Here is a 14,864-nt window from a genome sequence, read left to right on the forward strand (position 1 = left end):
AACTCATTATACAAACATAACCGTGATCCGATGGGGTGATAGCTAGTTTTGGTCTGTTGAGGAAGACCGTTATTGCTGAACCCGAGGCCACCGTTGAATCCTAGGGCTCGACTCCGGACTGGCGGTCGAAACTATCAAGCTAGAGTAGGTAGAGTAGGTAGGGGAAGAGCAAATTTCCGTGATTTGGGGATGCACACCGTAATTAACCCTATTTTATGGTGCGTACTTTCCTTATAAAAATGCCTGTCCAAATGGTACCCCCCTCCTCCTTCGCTCTCTCTCTCTCTCTCCCTCTCTCCCTCCTATCTCTCACAGGAGTCTCACCCCCAAGCCCCCAGCGCCATCTTTGCCCAATACCAAACCCACACATACAAAAGGCTGAAGGCTATTCAACTATAAGTTTCACTGACAAGTGTTCAACTCCACAGCAAAGCTAGGGTTTTTTTTTTTCCTTCGCCCTTAAAGAATAGTTTTGATTCCCTTGGGTGATGCTTCAAACTCCGTTTTCGAATCAACCTCAGACCTAGCACCGAGCAATGTACGGCCACACCCAACCGCCCAACCAGTTCGCCGCCGCTCCCGACGAAGATCCTGCCGCCGACGGCGAGTCGGCCGACGATCGGCGCGTGCAGTACGAAGGCGGGTCTTTCGACGACGTGGAGATCGTGCCGACCGATGACGTGTACGCGGACGGCGGGTCGGACGCGATGCTGCAGCGGAGCAGCGATGGTTCGAACCAGCTCACGCTGTCGTTCCGTGGCCAGGTTTTTGTGTTCGACGATGTTACGACGGACAAGGTTAGGGTTTTACGGGATGCACTTTGCTAAAGTAGGGTTTTTTTAGTTGTTCTTGGTTGGTCGATAACGGAAATAAGGCACATGTCACAAGGGGCCTCGTTCAGTTTTTTTTTATTAACCAGGTGTCCGGCCAGGTTATACGCATCTTGAATCCTGAAGGTCCCATGGTCCAGCAGCGGGGGCCCCACTGAAACTGGCCGCAAAGAGAATTAGAATTGCCCCTGAGAGGTTTCTTCTTCCAAGCCTGAGACCTCAGAGGGAGCAAAACCCTAAGCCTTGACCACTTGGCCATTCGCTTGCATTGGGGCCTCGTTACATTTTGTAACTTTCTTTGTGTTCAGTTATCATGAAAGTTGTGGTACCCTTAGTCCAACTTTCTCACCCGAAAACACTTTCATGCCAAATACATCCTCCTAGAAAGAAAGAACTTTGGGTTTTTATATTTACTTCACTTATCGTCAGAAAACATTTACCAGTTACCACCCTATTCCCGACAACTCAACAAAGCCTTAAGGGCTACATTTAGGGGTGGAGTTAGAATTTTGTTCAAAGGGGGCTCTACCTTTGCTAAAATGATCAAATTAATGTTGCTTGAGTTGGGACACAAATGTGTGGAACTTTTTAGTCTTTAACAGAACCTTTGGATTGCAAGTAAGGTGGGGAAAGAGAAGAAAATGGAATTCTATGACTTTGTTTGGATACCTAAAACTAAAAGAGGTAAGAATGGATGAAAATAGATGATTTTGTAGTGGTCTATTTTGGTATCTTACCAGATCTCTCCACTAAAGTCGGTGAGAAAACCACAACCTTTCCTTTACTGTACATTTAAAACAATCCAAAGGGCATGTAAAGATATTGAGTGGAGAAATTGGATATACCGGATTATAGGTTAGGTGCAATGACAAAAAATTCATTGTTTATTTTATGGCCTCCAGGGTTTAGACCAATTTTTATTCAGTATATGTGGGATGGGAGACTAATTGAGAAACTAGTCGGGGCTATTTGGTATATGTGATACAGAAGGCTACTCGAGAAGCTAGTTGGGTGAAGCACAAACACCCTCATTAATATTATTACAAAAAGGAGTCGGCATCGCCCAAACAACCTCATTAATATTACTACAAAAAGGAGTCGGCAGCTCAACAAAAAGAAGAATATCAATCCAAACTGCGACCAAAGATGAGAGTATGGAGAAAGCGGGAGATTCTATGGACACCCAGAAAGTTTCTTTGCACCCATCATTAAGTGCAAGGGTTTGTCTAGACGTTACAACTATTGAGAAGTGTACTTGGAAGCTCCCAACCGAAAGTACAAATGTTTAGGACAATGTTTATGGTTTGTCTAGATGTTACAACGTTTGGGAAGTGTGATGTGTGTTGATAGAAATTTAGGAATTGTAAAGAACGATGGTTGAAGCATTACTTTGGAAATGTCCACTTGTCCTCGTGTCCCCAACACTCGGCTACATTGAGCTTATTTGGTATAAAAATATAATGGATATCTCCGGTTGTTGTTATGAGTTGTTGTCAATAAACTCTAATGTAACATCAAATGGGTTAGGAGCCAAATGTTGTGCTTATTAGACCATTTTAGCCTTTACTCTTTGAGTAAAAGTTTGAGTGAGAGCTTTATCTGATATGAAGCTCTCTAATGGAAAAACTCAATTTAAGCATAAATTTGAGTAAAAGCTTTGTGGACGGCACAATGGTAACATTGGAAGACACAAATGGCCTTTAAAGAATTATCACTTGATAGAATACAGGATGTTCATTCCGAGACCCCCCATTTGTGCCAGGATTCAAATAAAACTATAGTCGTGAGTCAAGGGATGGAGGTTTAGTGGGTTTTTGGACTCAAATTTGAGTTTGAGTAGAGAGCTTGGTAAGGGTTGGAGATGCCACCATGTGCCATGTCCCAATTATGATCTCAACGGTCTTGGATACGCTCCAATGGTAACTTCTTATGAGATGAACTGCTGTGTTTGGATGACAACTTTGGAAAATTTGAAAAGAATTTTTGGGGTAATGATGGAGAGAGAAAGTTGGGTAATAATTGGAAATAGGGGTAATGAGTGGAGAGATATAGAGAGAAAAATGAGAGTAATGATTGGAGATAATGAGAGTAATGATTAGAAGTAGGGGTAATGAGTATTTTTTGAGTTAGAATTTTTTTTTCAAGTTATGATCCAAACAAGGCAGATGTGTTGTCGGTCTACTTTTCAAATACTCAAATCAATAAGGTTTTGAATCAAATGGTGTTCTGGTCATGACCCATTCTTGTGTGGCTTGGAATGTAGGATATTTGACCCCTGATAGAGTAGGAAATTATTACTCTTATCACGGGGAGCTTACCCTTTAATGGAATTGGTTCCCTACCTTTAAAGAAATACAGAGTGCTGTAGGTTTTGCTCCAGAGTAGGTGTTTCTGGTACTAACTAAGAGTGGTATTGTTGATGCCCAAAGCTGCGTATTATGATGCTTCCTTTTAGTTTGACTTCTGAAACTGGATGTGCATATGGTATGCACCTTAGTCTGTCCAGTATCTTGTTTTATGATTTTCTAGGTATTTAGGCATCGCAGGCTAAAGCATGTTTCCATTTTGCCGTCTGGATTCTGGAATACAAAGCCAAATAAGAAAATTTTAGATTTTAGATGATTCGTCATTGGACTTTCATCGTCTGAAAGAGATGAAATAAATGTGAAATCCAACATTAATGTTGCCTTTATTTTCATTAGATCATTCGGAAACATAAGCAGCATTAGCATTATGCATGAATGCAGTCCAATGGTTTTGGTTTTGAAGTTCAGTATTTGATTCCCGATTGCAGGTTCAGGCAGTGCTACTGCTTTTGGGGGCATCTGAACTTTCTTCTGCCATGCAAGGAGCAGAATTAGGATATCAGAATCACAGGGTACTTTATTCCCAAGTTTCCTTCTTGTGGCTTTCACTTCTCTTTCCTTTGGATTTGATCATATCTACCTCCAGGAATCAACGGAGTTTCCCATGAGATCTAGTCTGCCACAGAGAGCCGCCTCTCTAATTAGGTTCCGACAGAAGAGAAAAGAGCGATGCTTTGATAAGAAAATTAGATACAATGTCCGCCAAGAAGTTGCACTTAGGTATGGTGACCCATCTTGTAATCTTATTTTGAGGCAAATAGAATCAAGCTTTAAGTTCACATGCTTATGTTTGACTATTTGCTCATCTCGTATTTCTGCAAGGTTTATGAATATTCAGTGCATTTTGAATTTACACTTGCCATGTTTGATCTTTTGAAGCCATGTTGATCACATTACCGTAAACAGTATGTGTTGCACAATGGTTATTACACAGCTTCCTGCTATCAAATTGGAATGGAAAACTTAATGCTGGCAATTTAGGAACTTAAGAAAGGGACTGAATAAAAATGGAATGAAGTAAACAACATATTTGGTCCGGTCTTTCTCATAGCAAAAGTAGGGAGAAAGAAGAATGAAGTAATATCCTTTGAATCTATGTGATATTTTCCTCTAAAAGACCAATGTTCTCTTCTCCATAAATTCTATTGAATGTGTTTTGAGTTTTCACAATGCCACTTTTTCGAATATGAAAGAAAAGAAAACCAAACCCTCTGCCATGGTGCCACCTATATGAAGAAGATCTTCCCTCTTCTCTGAAATGGTTTTGAGTCATAGCCAATTTGAACCTTTTGCGTTAGCTATTGGTAGCTGATCAACAAGCGACAATTTGTAGTAGGATTCTTCACTTTTCTCCTTGAGTATTTGTCTGGGCTAAGTTATTTTAGCATTTTCTCTTAGCTCATTTTAGTTCTGTAAACACCCTTTAAATTAGAATTAACAGTGCCAGTCTATTGCTTAGGCTGTGTTCTTGTAAACTTAATTATTTTCTTCGATTGGCGTATTTTGTTTGTCTTTTTTGAATTTTTGTTAGATTTGCGGTATATTTATTGGATTAATCATCCATCTCGATGAGAGGAGTCTAAAAAGTACAAAATTATAATCGAAAGTAAAAAAAAAATTCACTATAGACGAAAAAAGTATCAAACAACTGTCTTATTTGTCTAAAGTGCCATCTTATTTGAATTTTTTCAACTTGGTCCATATTTTTATACTTTTCCGATTCATTTTGTCGAGACGAACCATTAACCCCAAAAATTATGATGAAAAGCTAAACAAAAAGTAAAAAGTACCAAAAAAGTTTCAGCCTTAAAAGTTTACAAGAACACAGCCTTAGTTCAATCTTTTGTGATTTACGTATCACATCCCCCCCTTCCTATTTTGGGAAAAAAAACTTAAAAGGCAATTGGGCTTACTCAAACACTGCGAAGCTGAAAAAAGTTGCTTTACAGAAATCAAGGAATCATCGTAGAGTTGTTTAATAATTTTCCTGTCAAGTGTTTCTTACTTCATTTTGTTGTTTCTTATATTCTGCTTGGATAGGGTGGTTTCGAGAGAAAATAAAAGAAAAGGGACTCTCTCCTACCGAATCACCTCTTTGGATAGCCTAATAAGAGAGAAGGGACTAGGGAGAGACACCACTCACTTGGTAACACTTGTTGAATTTCCCCAGAAAGGGAGAGATTTGGTTGGAGGACCTAGCGAGTTTGTCAAAACGTTGAACAATTGATTTTCTATTTGGCCCCTTTGCATTCGAACTTAATGTTTTTGCTCTACTGAGTTCTAAAATGAATGTGGAAAATGGTAAAAAACCATGGGGGTTTATTGAGGATGAGAAAATGTGGTGATATATGTGAAACGCGTATAGAAATATGTAAAATCCTTTTGAAATGTGAGGTGATTGCATCAAATAGTGTTTTCTTTTCCATTTTTTTTTGCCTCATTGATAGCCAATTCACTGTGAAGTCAGTTGCAGGAACCAGTCATTGTTTCTTTTCTTTTGTTTTTTTTCCTCTCCTACAGTTTCCTGAATGGAATGTTGCCTGTTCGCTAGCAGAGTTCCATCTTTTCTTCTCTCTCTCTCTCTCTCTCTCTCTCTCTCTCTCTCTCTTTGCGATAAATCTCAATTTTTGAGGTCAATTCCATTGGTGATGTTCCATGATTAGTTTTCTAACTAAGGATTGTAATGTAGATTGGACTTGATGCACTTGACTTCTCATGGATATTGAGAGATAATGGGAGAAAACAACATTTCCATACTTAATGCCTTGTTTGGATCAAGTTTTGGAAAAAAAAATTCCAACTCAAAAAACACTCGTTACTCCCTACTTCCAATCATTACTCTCTACTCATTTTCCCTATCTCCAATCATTATTCACATTTCTCTCTCTACTCATTATCCCTATCTCCAATCGTTATTCTCATTTCTCTCTCTATTTCTCTCCACTCATTATCTTTATCTCCAATTATTACCCTAATTTCTTTTTTCAAACCAAACGCCAAAAATTTCAAAAACTCATCCAAGCACGGCATAAATATGTACAAACTTATTTGTGGCTTTTATTATTGTTGGCTCATTACTCGAGATTGAAAAAGTGGTCACAAAGAGCCTTTATGATGTCAGTTGAGAACTTTTTGTAGATTTAGCTGGTAGCCAGTGCTTATAGATTGGTTTGTTACTTTGTTTTGTGGTTGGTTGTTTTCCATTTATGAAGCAAAAAGAAAACAAAATGGTCTTTGGGCCTTTGTGTTGAAATTCTAGAGGATTGATGTTTCTGTGTGCATAGTAACTGGGAGTGGTGTCTTTTGATTGATTTTGTGTATGACTTTGGACAGAGTCATTGAGAATGGCATTCTAGGTGAGGCTGCTATTATTAATTATTTATCTAGTTGTTTACATGCGAAGAGTGCATCGAGTTTTGGGGTAAGTTAGTACTTGGGATGCAGGGCAACGACTTAGGTTGTGGGCTTGTGACAATGTAACACATTGATCAAGGCTTCAGTTAGACTCTTGTTAATTATCTCATTTAGTGGATAAGAGGACCAAAAGGAAGAAAAAGAAAGTAAGTAATGAATATTCTGCTGATTGCTGTGTCATTTAATTAAATTTTTTAGCAGAAGACAGAAGTTGTCATTTATTAAAGTTCAGTAGCAAAAGCGGTTTACATAGTCATTGAGATTGGCATTCTAGGTGAGGCTGCGTTTATTATTATTTTATCCAGTTGTTTACACGCGAAGAGTGCATCGAGTTTTGGGGTAAGTTAGTACTTGGGATGCAGGGCAACGACTTAGGTTGTGCGCTTGTGACAATGTAACACATTGATCAAGGCTTCTGTTAGACTCTTGTTAATTATCTCATTTAGTGGATAAGAGGACCAAAAGGAAGAAAAAGAAAGTAAGTAATGAATATTCTGCTGATTGCTGTGTCATTAATTAAATTTATTAGCAGAAGACAGAAGTTGTCATTTATTAAAGTTTAGTAGCAAAAGCGGTTTCATAGTAATAAAGAGACATTATCTAGCGATAGAAATGGGTGCCCATCGTGGAGGAATCATTGGTGCTCTCTCTCTCTCTCTCTCTCTCTCTCTCTCTCTCTCTCTCTCTCTCTCTCTCTCTCTCTCTCGTGCATGTGTTTGCCTGTTGTATAAACAGTTTACTGAGAAATCATGAATTTTGTTTTTGTCTTTCTTCTTTGGATGATTATTGGTTATGTGCTTTCTTCTCCTTTTTTCTTTCTTGCTGTTCTGGAGAAGAATTACCGTTCCTTTCTGTTTCCAATTAAAATCTGTATGCCTGCCAGGATGCAACGTAAGAAAGGCCAGTTCACTTCTTCCAAAAAGTCTGAGGAGTCCGCCAGCTGCAATACTGGTGAGGATTCAGGACAAGATGATACGCCACCAGAAACTATGTGAGTTTTGTCCATTCTTCGAGAGTTCTTCTATTTGTTGCAGCAATGCTACTCCTTATTCACCTCTGCTCTACCGGACAACATTTTATAATATCTCTTGTTCCTATGTTTTTCTTTCCTTGTTATATTTATCCTTTTCCCTTTGCTTGGTCAGTTCAGTATTTTATTATATCTCTTGCAACTAGACTGGCCCTGTCCGATGACATCTTTATATTGTGGCTCTCATTTGTCTTTGGCCTTACAATGGGCTATGTGATTGGTTACTGTTTCTGTCCTATGTTTGTCTGTCTAGATGCAATCATTGTGGCACTAGTTCTAAGGCGACTCCAATGATGCGGCGGGGGCCAGATGGTCCGAAGACTCTTTGCAATGCATGCGGCCTGTTCTGGGCAAACAAGGTAGATATCTCACATCTCCCCATTCGATATAGTTATCAACTTATTGTACATGCTGTCTTTGCTGTTGGTTTTTGCACATACGTAACCCCTGGTTATACTGCCAAACGAGGCTTGGCTTGTAATGCTTGAGAAATCTGTCTCCTGGAACTGGTGCTTTTTTTCACCCCCTTGTCAGAGGAAATATTTCTCCTGGTTTTATTGAGAGTCTTGAGACCAGATAATTATTAGGCCTATAATTTTCAGTTCAGTGTCTCTGAAGAGGATCACCGCATCTAAGGTCCTGAGTTGCTTTGTTTTGAACTGGTGTACGTCTTGTTTTGTCTTAAAACTAAAAGTGTTAGTTGTCTTTTTCTTGCATCCCAGAAAGGAAACTTTTTGTGGACTTGTGTGATTTTTGTTGGTCAAAGGGTTGTGGCCATAGGTTATGTTTCAGTTTAAAAGATAAATTTGTCATAAACTATTTCCCCTGCCGTTTACCACACCAAACTTGTCAAAAGCTTCTGGATGATGGCTCTGTAGGTAGCTGGCTCCTTTTTTCCTTCTGATGACTAAGAACCCCTTGTTGGAATGCACAGAACGAACAATGCCAAGACCCATGAGAAGCATGGTTGTCTTGTGCAGGTGGCTCCAAATAACAGAAGTTGGCTCCTTTACTGCGTAATCTTTGAAAGTTCGTTCCACGGGCTCAGAGTCCCCTTCTATTTTAGGTTTAGTATGTCGATGTTGAGTGTCACCTAAACCTTACTATCAGTAATATCATACATTTATGCTCCATATGGGTCTAGGGCTGCAAATAAAATTTCTATCATATAGCAATATAAGTTTATACATGTATAGGTTGAAAAAGAAAATCTGAATTCCAAAGAAATTAAAATTATTGAAGACCACACATGAAACCATTAATGCTGCGTACTTGAGCCCTTATCAAACCCTTATCAAGCCGAGCCGAGCTAGCCGAGCTTCTGCTTACTTGAGCTCGGCTCCTTTACCAAATGAGCTTGAAATACTATCTCGAGCTCATTCATTAACTTAACGAAGCGAGCTGAGCGAAGCCACAGCTCGTTTTAGTTGCAGCCCAGTGATGGGGGTGTACCTTTCTTTTACTACTTGCACCCCTTTACTGATACTACAGATTCTGCACTCACGTCCATCTATTTCTTGAATGACGGGCTCATATGTAGCATGAGGCATTGAGGTTAACATGAGGTAGCGTAGGGGGCTTTCCTAAGAATTCAATCAATATCAAGACAAGCATACTTCTTTATGGTCATTACTTGGATCTATGCTTTTTCACCAACAGATTCATACCTTTAATGTTGGTGTATTTATTTTATATAGTAGAGAATAAACAAACCAACAAGCGATCAAACAAGAACACATAGATTTATGTGGTTCTGCTCAAGCACAAAGCAAGAACGTACTCCACAGTAGAAGAGTGGGAGAGGATTCACTATGAACGAGGAGAGCATACAAAGAGCCGGCTATACCCATAATTCTCAATGAAGCACCAACAATATTCAAGAACAAATCTCTGGTGGAATCCCAAAGGGAGACACAAACCCTAGTGGACCCAAAGAGATACTCCAAAAGCTCTAATATCAAGCCCCAATGACCAAAAGGAGTGAAGAACTCCACAAACAACACCCAAAGGAGCCTCTCCTTAATGGACCCAAAAAAGGGGACAAACCCTTGAAACTCCCAAGGTCCCTATTTGTAGAAAAACCCTAAAAATAAACCAAGCAAGGAAGTATCCAAATTTAAGGCACTTTCCCAACACTTACGGTTGGTAGGTTGAGTTTTTGACCACTGAACCAGCAGTCCCCCTTTTCATGTTTTCTGCTGCTGACTCTGGAGTTTCTGTATCTCACCTTCAACATATGGAACTCTGCAGGGGACTATGAGGGATCTTTCTAAGAAAACACATGATAATGCTCTGACTCCTGCTGAACAGGTAAACATATCGGAAGTGTATAGTGTGCATTTCGCTTTTGCGAAACTGCTGATTGGCGTTGGTTTTTGCTCTTCTGTGATATTAACCGGTTATTTCTGTTATTTTTGCTTCTTTTCTCCCCCGTAAACAGAGTGAAGGTGTAGCTTATAGTTCTGACTATGGAACCCCCATCCGCACACATTGATCTTCTTCCTTTCGCCAGCACTTTTAGCATCTGAGCGATAGGCTTTTACGAAAAAGCAGGCAAATTGATTGCTCGGATATCATTGATGAGTAGAAGAATTGTCAAAAAATTTACTTTTTAAGACTTCTCTTATCGGTTGTACAGATAAGTCTTTATCTATACATGGGGCCCTTTTCTTATGTGTTCTGTACTTTGCAGAGTTTAACTTGAGAGATTCTCACTAATCACATATAACTCTCATAAGAGAAGAAAACTTGAGCATGAAAACTTTGTTTTAGTGACTTTAAATTTATATTGCCTTTGCTAGTTTCATGTTTCTTACCTTTCTGGGAAGGTGGGGCCAGGGATTGCCATTGGAGTTGGTGGCTGTTCAGTGTTTTTCAAATCCAACTGGTAGTGGTAAAATGGAAATTACATCATTAACTATATCTGATCTCTTCATCTGATTGTGATACTGAGGCAATGTTGAGTTCAACACTTTGAAGCAAGTGATTCTACCAAATTATGAAGGATCCACAAAACTGGAGTAAGATTGTTTACTTGTTTTTTGAACGGGGAGTAAGATTGTTTACTATCACTTCTTGTATAAGTGATGGTTTATAGGGTTGATAAACCACCCAAACTATTCGAGTTTGAGCTCATGTGTGCTCATTAAAAGATACCAAGCATGTCATTTTGTCGAACTTCGTTAAGCCTTCAAATCTAGGATGAACAGGTTAATATACTCTCTGTTCGGCTTATAAATGGACATAGTTCAAACAATTCAAGATTAGTTTGATTATAACTCTTTTGAGATTGACTTGCCTCATAAGAAGCTAAGGTTTGAATCTGATCTGAGATTCGTTGAGTTTTAAATCATATTTGATCGGTTAACTGCTCGGCTCATTCGACACGTTTATTGGTCCTACCAATGTCGTGCTTGTGTATACTTTGTGTAGTTAGTGTGGTTTTAGCAAGTGCTACGAGGGACCTAGCTTGTACTAACCGGGAAACCCATCCCCTGCATGTATAAGCTCATTTCCCTCCTTCCCCTACTCCTGGACAACCCTCTAATTGTAATGACCCCTCAAGTTACCTCCCTCTTTTAGCCGCCAGACATTTGTTTGATGAGACTAATAGTGGATGGATATATATGTTTGAGGAGACTAATAGTGGATGGATATATAAGTCTCATCCGATTATTAGTGTCACACCCCACCCCGGGCCAGCACTCAAATGAGCCCAAACTGACATGAGGGTGCAACATCAACCACCAACTCATTTCTATAACTCAAGTTCTAGCAATTAAGTTAACCAAAAGTCATTTTATTGATAACGCAAAACATATCGTTCTTACAAACACAGCGGAAGTCTTAAGAAAGCATTAAATTATACAATGAACCAAATATAAACATAGGCTGCAACTACATCCTTATCTACAAAATTTTGCCAAAACTGGTCCAGCCTTCCCGACATGCTACCCTAAGCGAGGGTACAACCCCACGACGATCAGCAGTGGATATCTACAACGCCTGCAAAACTGGATTCCGAAATGGATCCCAAGAGTGTTTATGAGACATGGATGCAATTCAATATTAAAGGTTACAACTTGAAAGATAATCTCAACTTGTAACATTTTATCGAGAAACCAAAAGCAATTAAAAGCAACATCGGGCACACAATCAATAATTTAAGGCATAAAGCCAATCACCGGGCACACAGCCAATAACTTAAGGCATAAAAGCCTTTTGGCATAAAGCCAATCACCGGGCACTAAGCCAACATTCAAGTTCAATTCAATATAGAACAACATCTATGAATCAAACACTTATCTTAAGGCATAAAATCCTTTTGGCATAAAGCCAATCACCAGGCACTAAGCCAACATTCAAGTTCAATTCAATATAGAACAACATCTATGAATCAAACACTCACCTTGTACTCCAAAAGAAAGTACTAATATGGTTTCAGTGCTCCTTGATTCACCAACTCGTCACCTATTCACAAGCCAAACGTTTTAGTATAGAAATACTTGAAAGGCTTTAACAAATGCATTAATAATGTCCTGCACCAACTCAACTAGATAACAAATGTCAAAACAATCCTACTTATGCTCAGAATACCCTAACTTCAAATAAAATCATAACATGAATCCAAACATGTGCCGATTCCGTATAGAAACATCTCAAAACCGTCCCAATTTCGACAAACCACTATACGTCGAGTCTTTTATCATTATTGAACGCTTTTGGTGTCAAAAGCTTCGTAAGAGGATGTACATCAAGAGTTGTGAAGGAATCAAGACCAAATTCAAACTATAAGGATGAGAAAATTGATAAACATAACAGATTCACAAATCTGTCTCAAAACAAATTCTCAAGATCAGACCAACATTCAAAAATTCACATAAATTGAGTTCTTAACCCTTTCAAGTGATTACAAAGCCAAAACATCACCAACTTAACAATACTTAAGACTCATAAGATCTCATGTCCACCCAACATGCTTAAACTTGAAGAATTTCATGAAGAAGACAAGCCAAAAGCTGTCCAGAATTTCAGAAGTACCAAAACCTGAACTTTAATTCAAAAACTGCTATAATCTAGAAAGAACCACGACATAACCCATACATATTCAAAAAGATATACGAGTCTAGTTTTAGAATCAAGAAACGGTGCGTAAAACCGATACCCGAGCTAGAAGTTATGCCCGTTTTTTCAACACGTGTTTGTGCTGCCAGCACAGACGCGAACCAAACACCAGTTCAATTCATGATTTTTATCTTTTTCCACTTTTCTTAGAAAATTCTGAAATTTTTACAGCATAAACTAGGGCGCTGCTATTCGCAGCCCTTTATTTTCTCCCATAGCCTGTTAAAAATTTCCAATTATACTCGACAGTTAGTTACCGAAATTGAGATATATTTTCAACATCCAATTACCGAAATATAATATTTTTTTCAACAGCTATTTACCGAAAATATATGTTCGGCAATTGTTTACCGAAATTTGAACATTTTTTCGACATGTAGTTACCGAAATATAATCTTTTTTTCAACAGCTATTTACCGAAATGTTATGTATGATTTTCAACAACCATTTACCGAAATGCAGTGGGCTATGAGAGAAAATAAAGGGCTGCGAATAGCAGCGCCCATAAACTACTCTCACAGGGGCATCTCCAGTAAAATTATCAGAAAATAACATGATCGGAATGTTGATGAGAAAAATTCGTCAAAACAGGACAGATTATTAACTTGGTTCAAACACAGTTTTGCATAACCATAAGATGCACGAATTTCTTGGAATAAAACTCAACTACAACCTCAAAAACTCTCACCCATGGATTCAATTCAGTGCATATTAGATGCAAAACAAGAAACCTAGCATGAGAAATAGGAAATTCAACACTTAAAGAGATGTAAATTACCTAATTAAGCTTGAATACAACCTAACCCTAATTCCTCCTTCTTCTTCTTCCTCTTTCTCTTCTTCTTCTTCCTCCACGCTACTCTCTCTCTCTCTCTCTCTCTCTCTAACGTAGAAGACCTCCCTGGATGGTTTTTTTGTTCTTTTTTTTATTCAAGAAACACACACACACACACCTCACATATGTATATGAGGTTTACATTAAAACTTGTACAAGTCTAAACGTTTATATTTACTAAAAATTTACTTATGTATATGTTTTTATCATTTTATATGTATATGAACATATTTATGTACATAATGAAAAATTTCTTCGCAGTTTTAGACCTGTATGAGAGCATAAAAATATGATATTATTGGATCGTTAAGGCTCGTGAACAAGCTTGAGTTCGTCCCAAACCTGGGCAAGCTCGGTTCGAGTTTGGCTCGTCATAATTTTCATTGAGTTTGGCTCGAGTTCGAGTTCACTAAAAAACTTAATGAACGAATCTGAACATTCTAATATTCGGCTCGATTCGGCTCGTTTACAGCCCTATTCAATACCCTATCTCCAACATTTCAAATAAAATAAAATTTTATTTGATATCAGAGCACTACTATCCCATTCACTCCATATATCTTCCACATCGGGGTCCGATCTCTTATGTCCCGAAAGCCCCTGTGTTTCTGTATCAAAGGATTTTTTCGGCCATTGGATTACATAATTTTTTTTATGTTTAAAATTTAACGACTGAAAAACCTCCCAACATAGAGACACCGAGATATTTGGCATCGAAAATCCTGGTTCTCCCACACCACTTTCATATCACATCGTATCCTATCCAATCCAACCCCAATCCTCAAACATGATGACAACAATCTTTGTCCCACGGCGACAATCATTATACACCATCTCCTGGATCACTTTATAATCCAGTGCGTGCGTTCTAATCCACTGCGTGCGTTCTAATCCACTGCGTCCATTTGGTGGGTCCACCTAAACTTAAAACCGTCAACTCCTTTCACCTGAGGGGCCTACTTCCACTATCCCCATGGACCGGATGCTCTTAATTAGACTTCGGATCAGTTCGGTTCATTTAGGCCCTGTTCCAGAACTCAAAAAAAGCTCTTATTTTTTAAAAAGGTAATTTCAAGCTAAAAAATGAGGGATTTATTGAAATCTAAAAATATGCACTATGAATCTTGTTACGATGCAAAAAAAATTGAAAATTTATTTTTCATTTACATTATTTTTGAGTTTGAAAATGTGAAATAAGCTGCTTATTTTTTAAGAAGGTTTCTGGAATGGAGCCTTAGTGTATTTGAGCAGTGCAAAAGTATTTT

The 14,864-nt window shown here is 38.5% G+C and overlaps 1 protein-coding gene and 1 long non-coding RNA gene across 2 annotated transcripts; one reads left to right on the forward strand and one right to left on the reverse strand.

The window, feature by feature from the left end:
• Positions 1–246: 246 nt before the first annotated feature.
• On the forward strand, positions 247–10,401 carry LOC131334068 (GATA transcription factor 25). The gene is made up of 7 exons (XM_058368939.1): positions 247–797; positions 3,625–3,708; positions 3,783–3,916; positions 7,494–7,601; positions 7,894–7,999; positions 9,891–9,950; positions 10,081–10,401. Exons 1-7 carry the CDS (start codon positions 537–539, stop codon positions 10,132–10,134), a joined length of 807 nt encoding a protein of 268 aa, XP_058224922.1. The 5' UTR covers positions 247–536; the 3' UTR covers positions 10,135–10,401.
• A 1,017-nt stretch (positions 10,402–11,418) lies between these two features.
• Positions 11,419–12,113, reverse strand: LOC131333575 (uncharacterized). The gene is made up of 2 exons (XR_009201837.1): positions 12,049–12,113; positions 11,419–11,653 (listed from the first exon to the last, which is right to left on the reverse strand). It is a non-coding gene; the product is annotated as an uncharacterized LOC131333575 (long non-coding RNA).
• Between the last annotated feature and the right edge of the window lie 2,751 nt (positions 12,114–14,864).

The sequence above is a fragment of the Rhododendron vialii genome, chromosome 7a (assembly GCF_030253575.1).
Source record: "Rhododendron vialii isolate Sample 1 chromosome 7a, ASM3025357v1".
Lineage (NCBI taxonomy): Eukaryota > Viridiplantae > Streptophyta > Magnoliopsida > Ericales > Ericaceae > Rhododendron > Rhododendron vialii.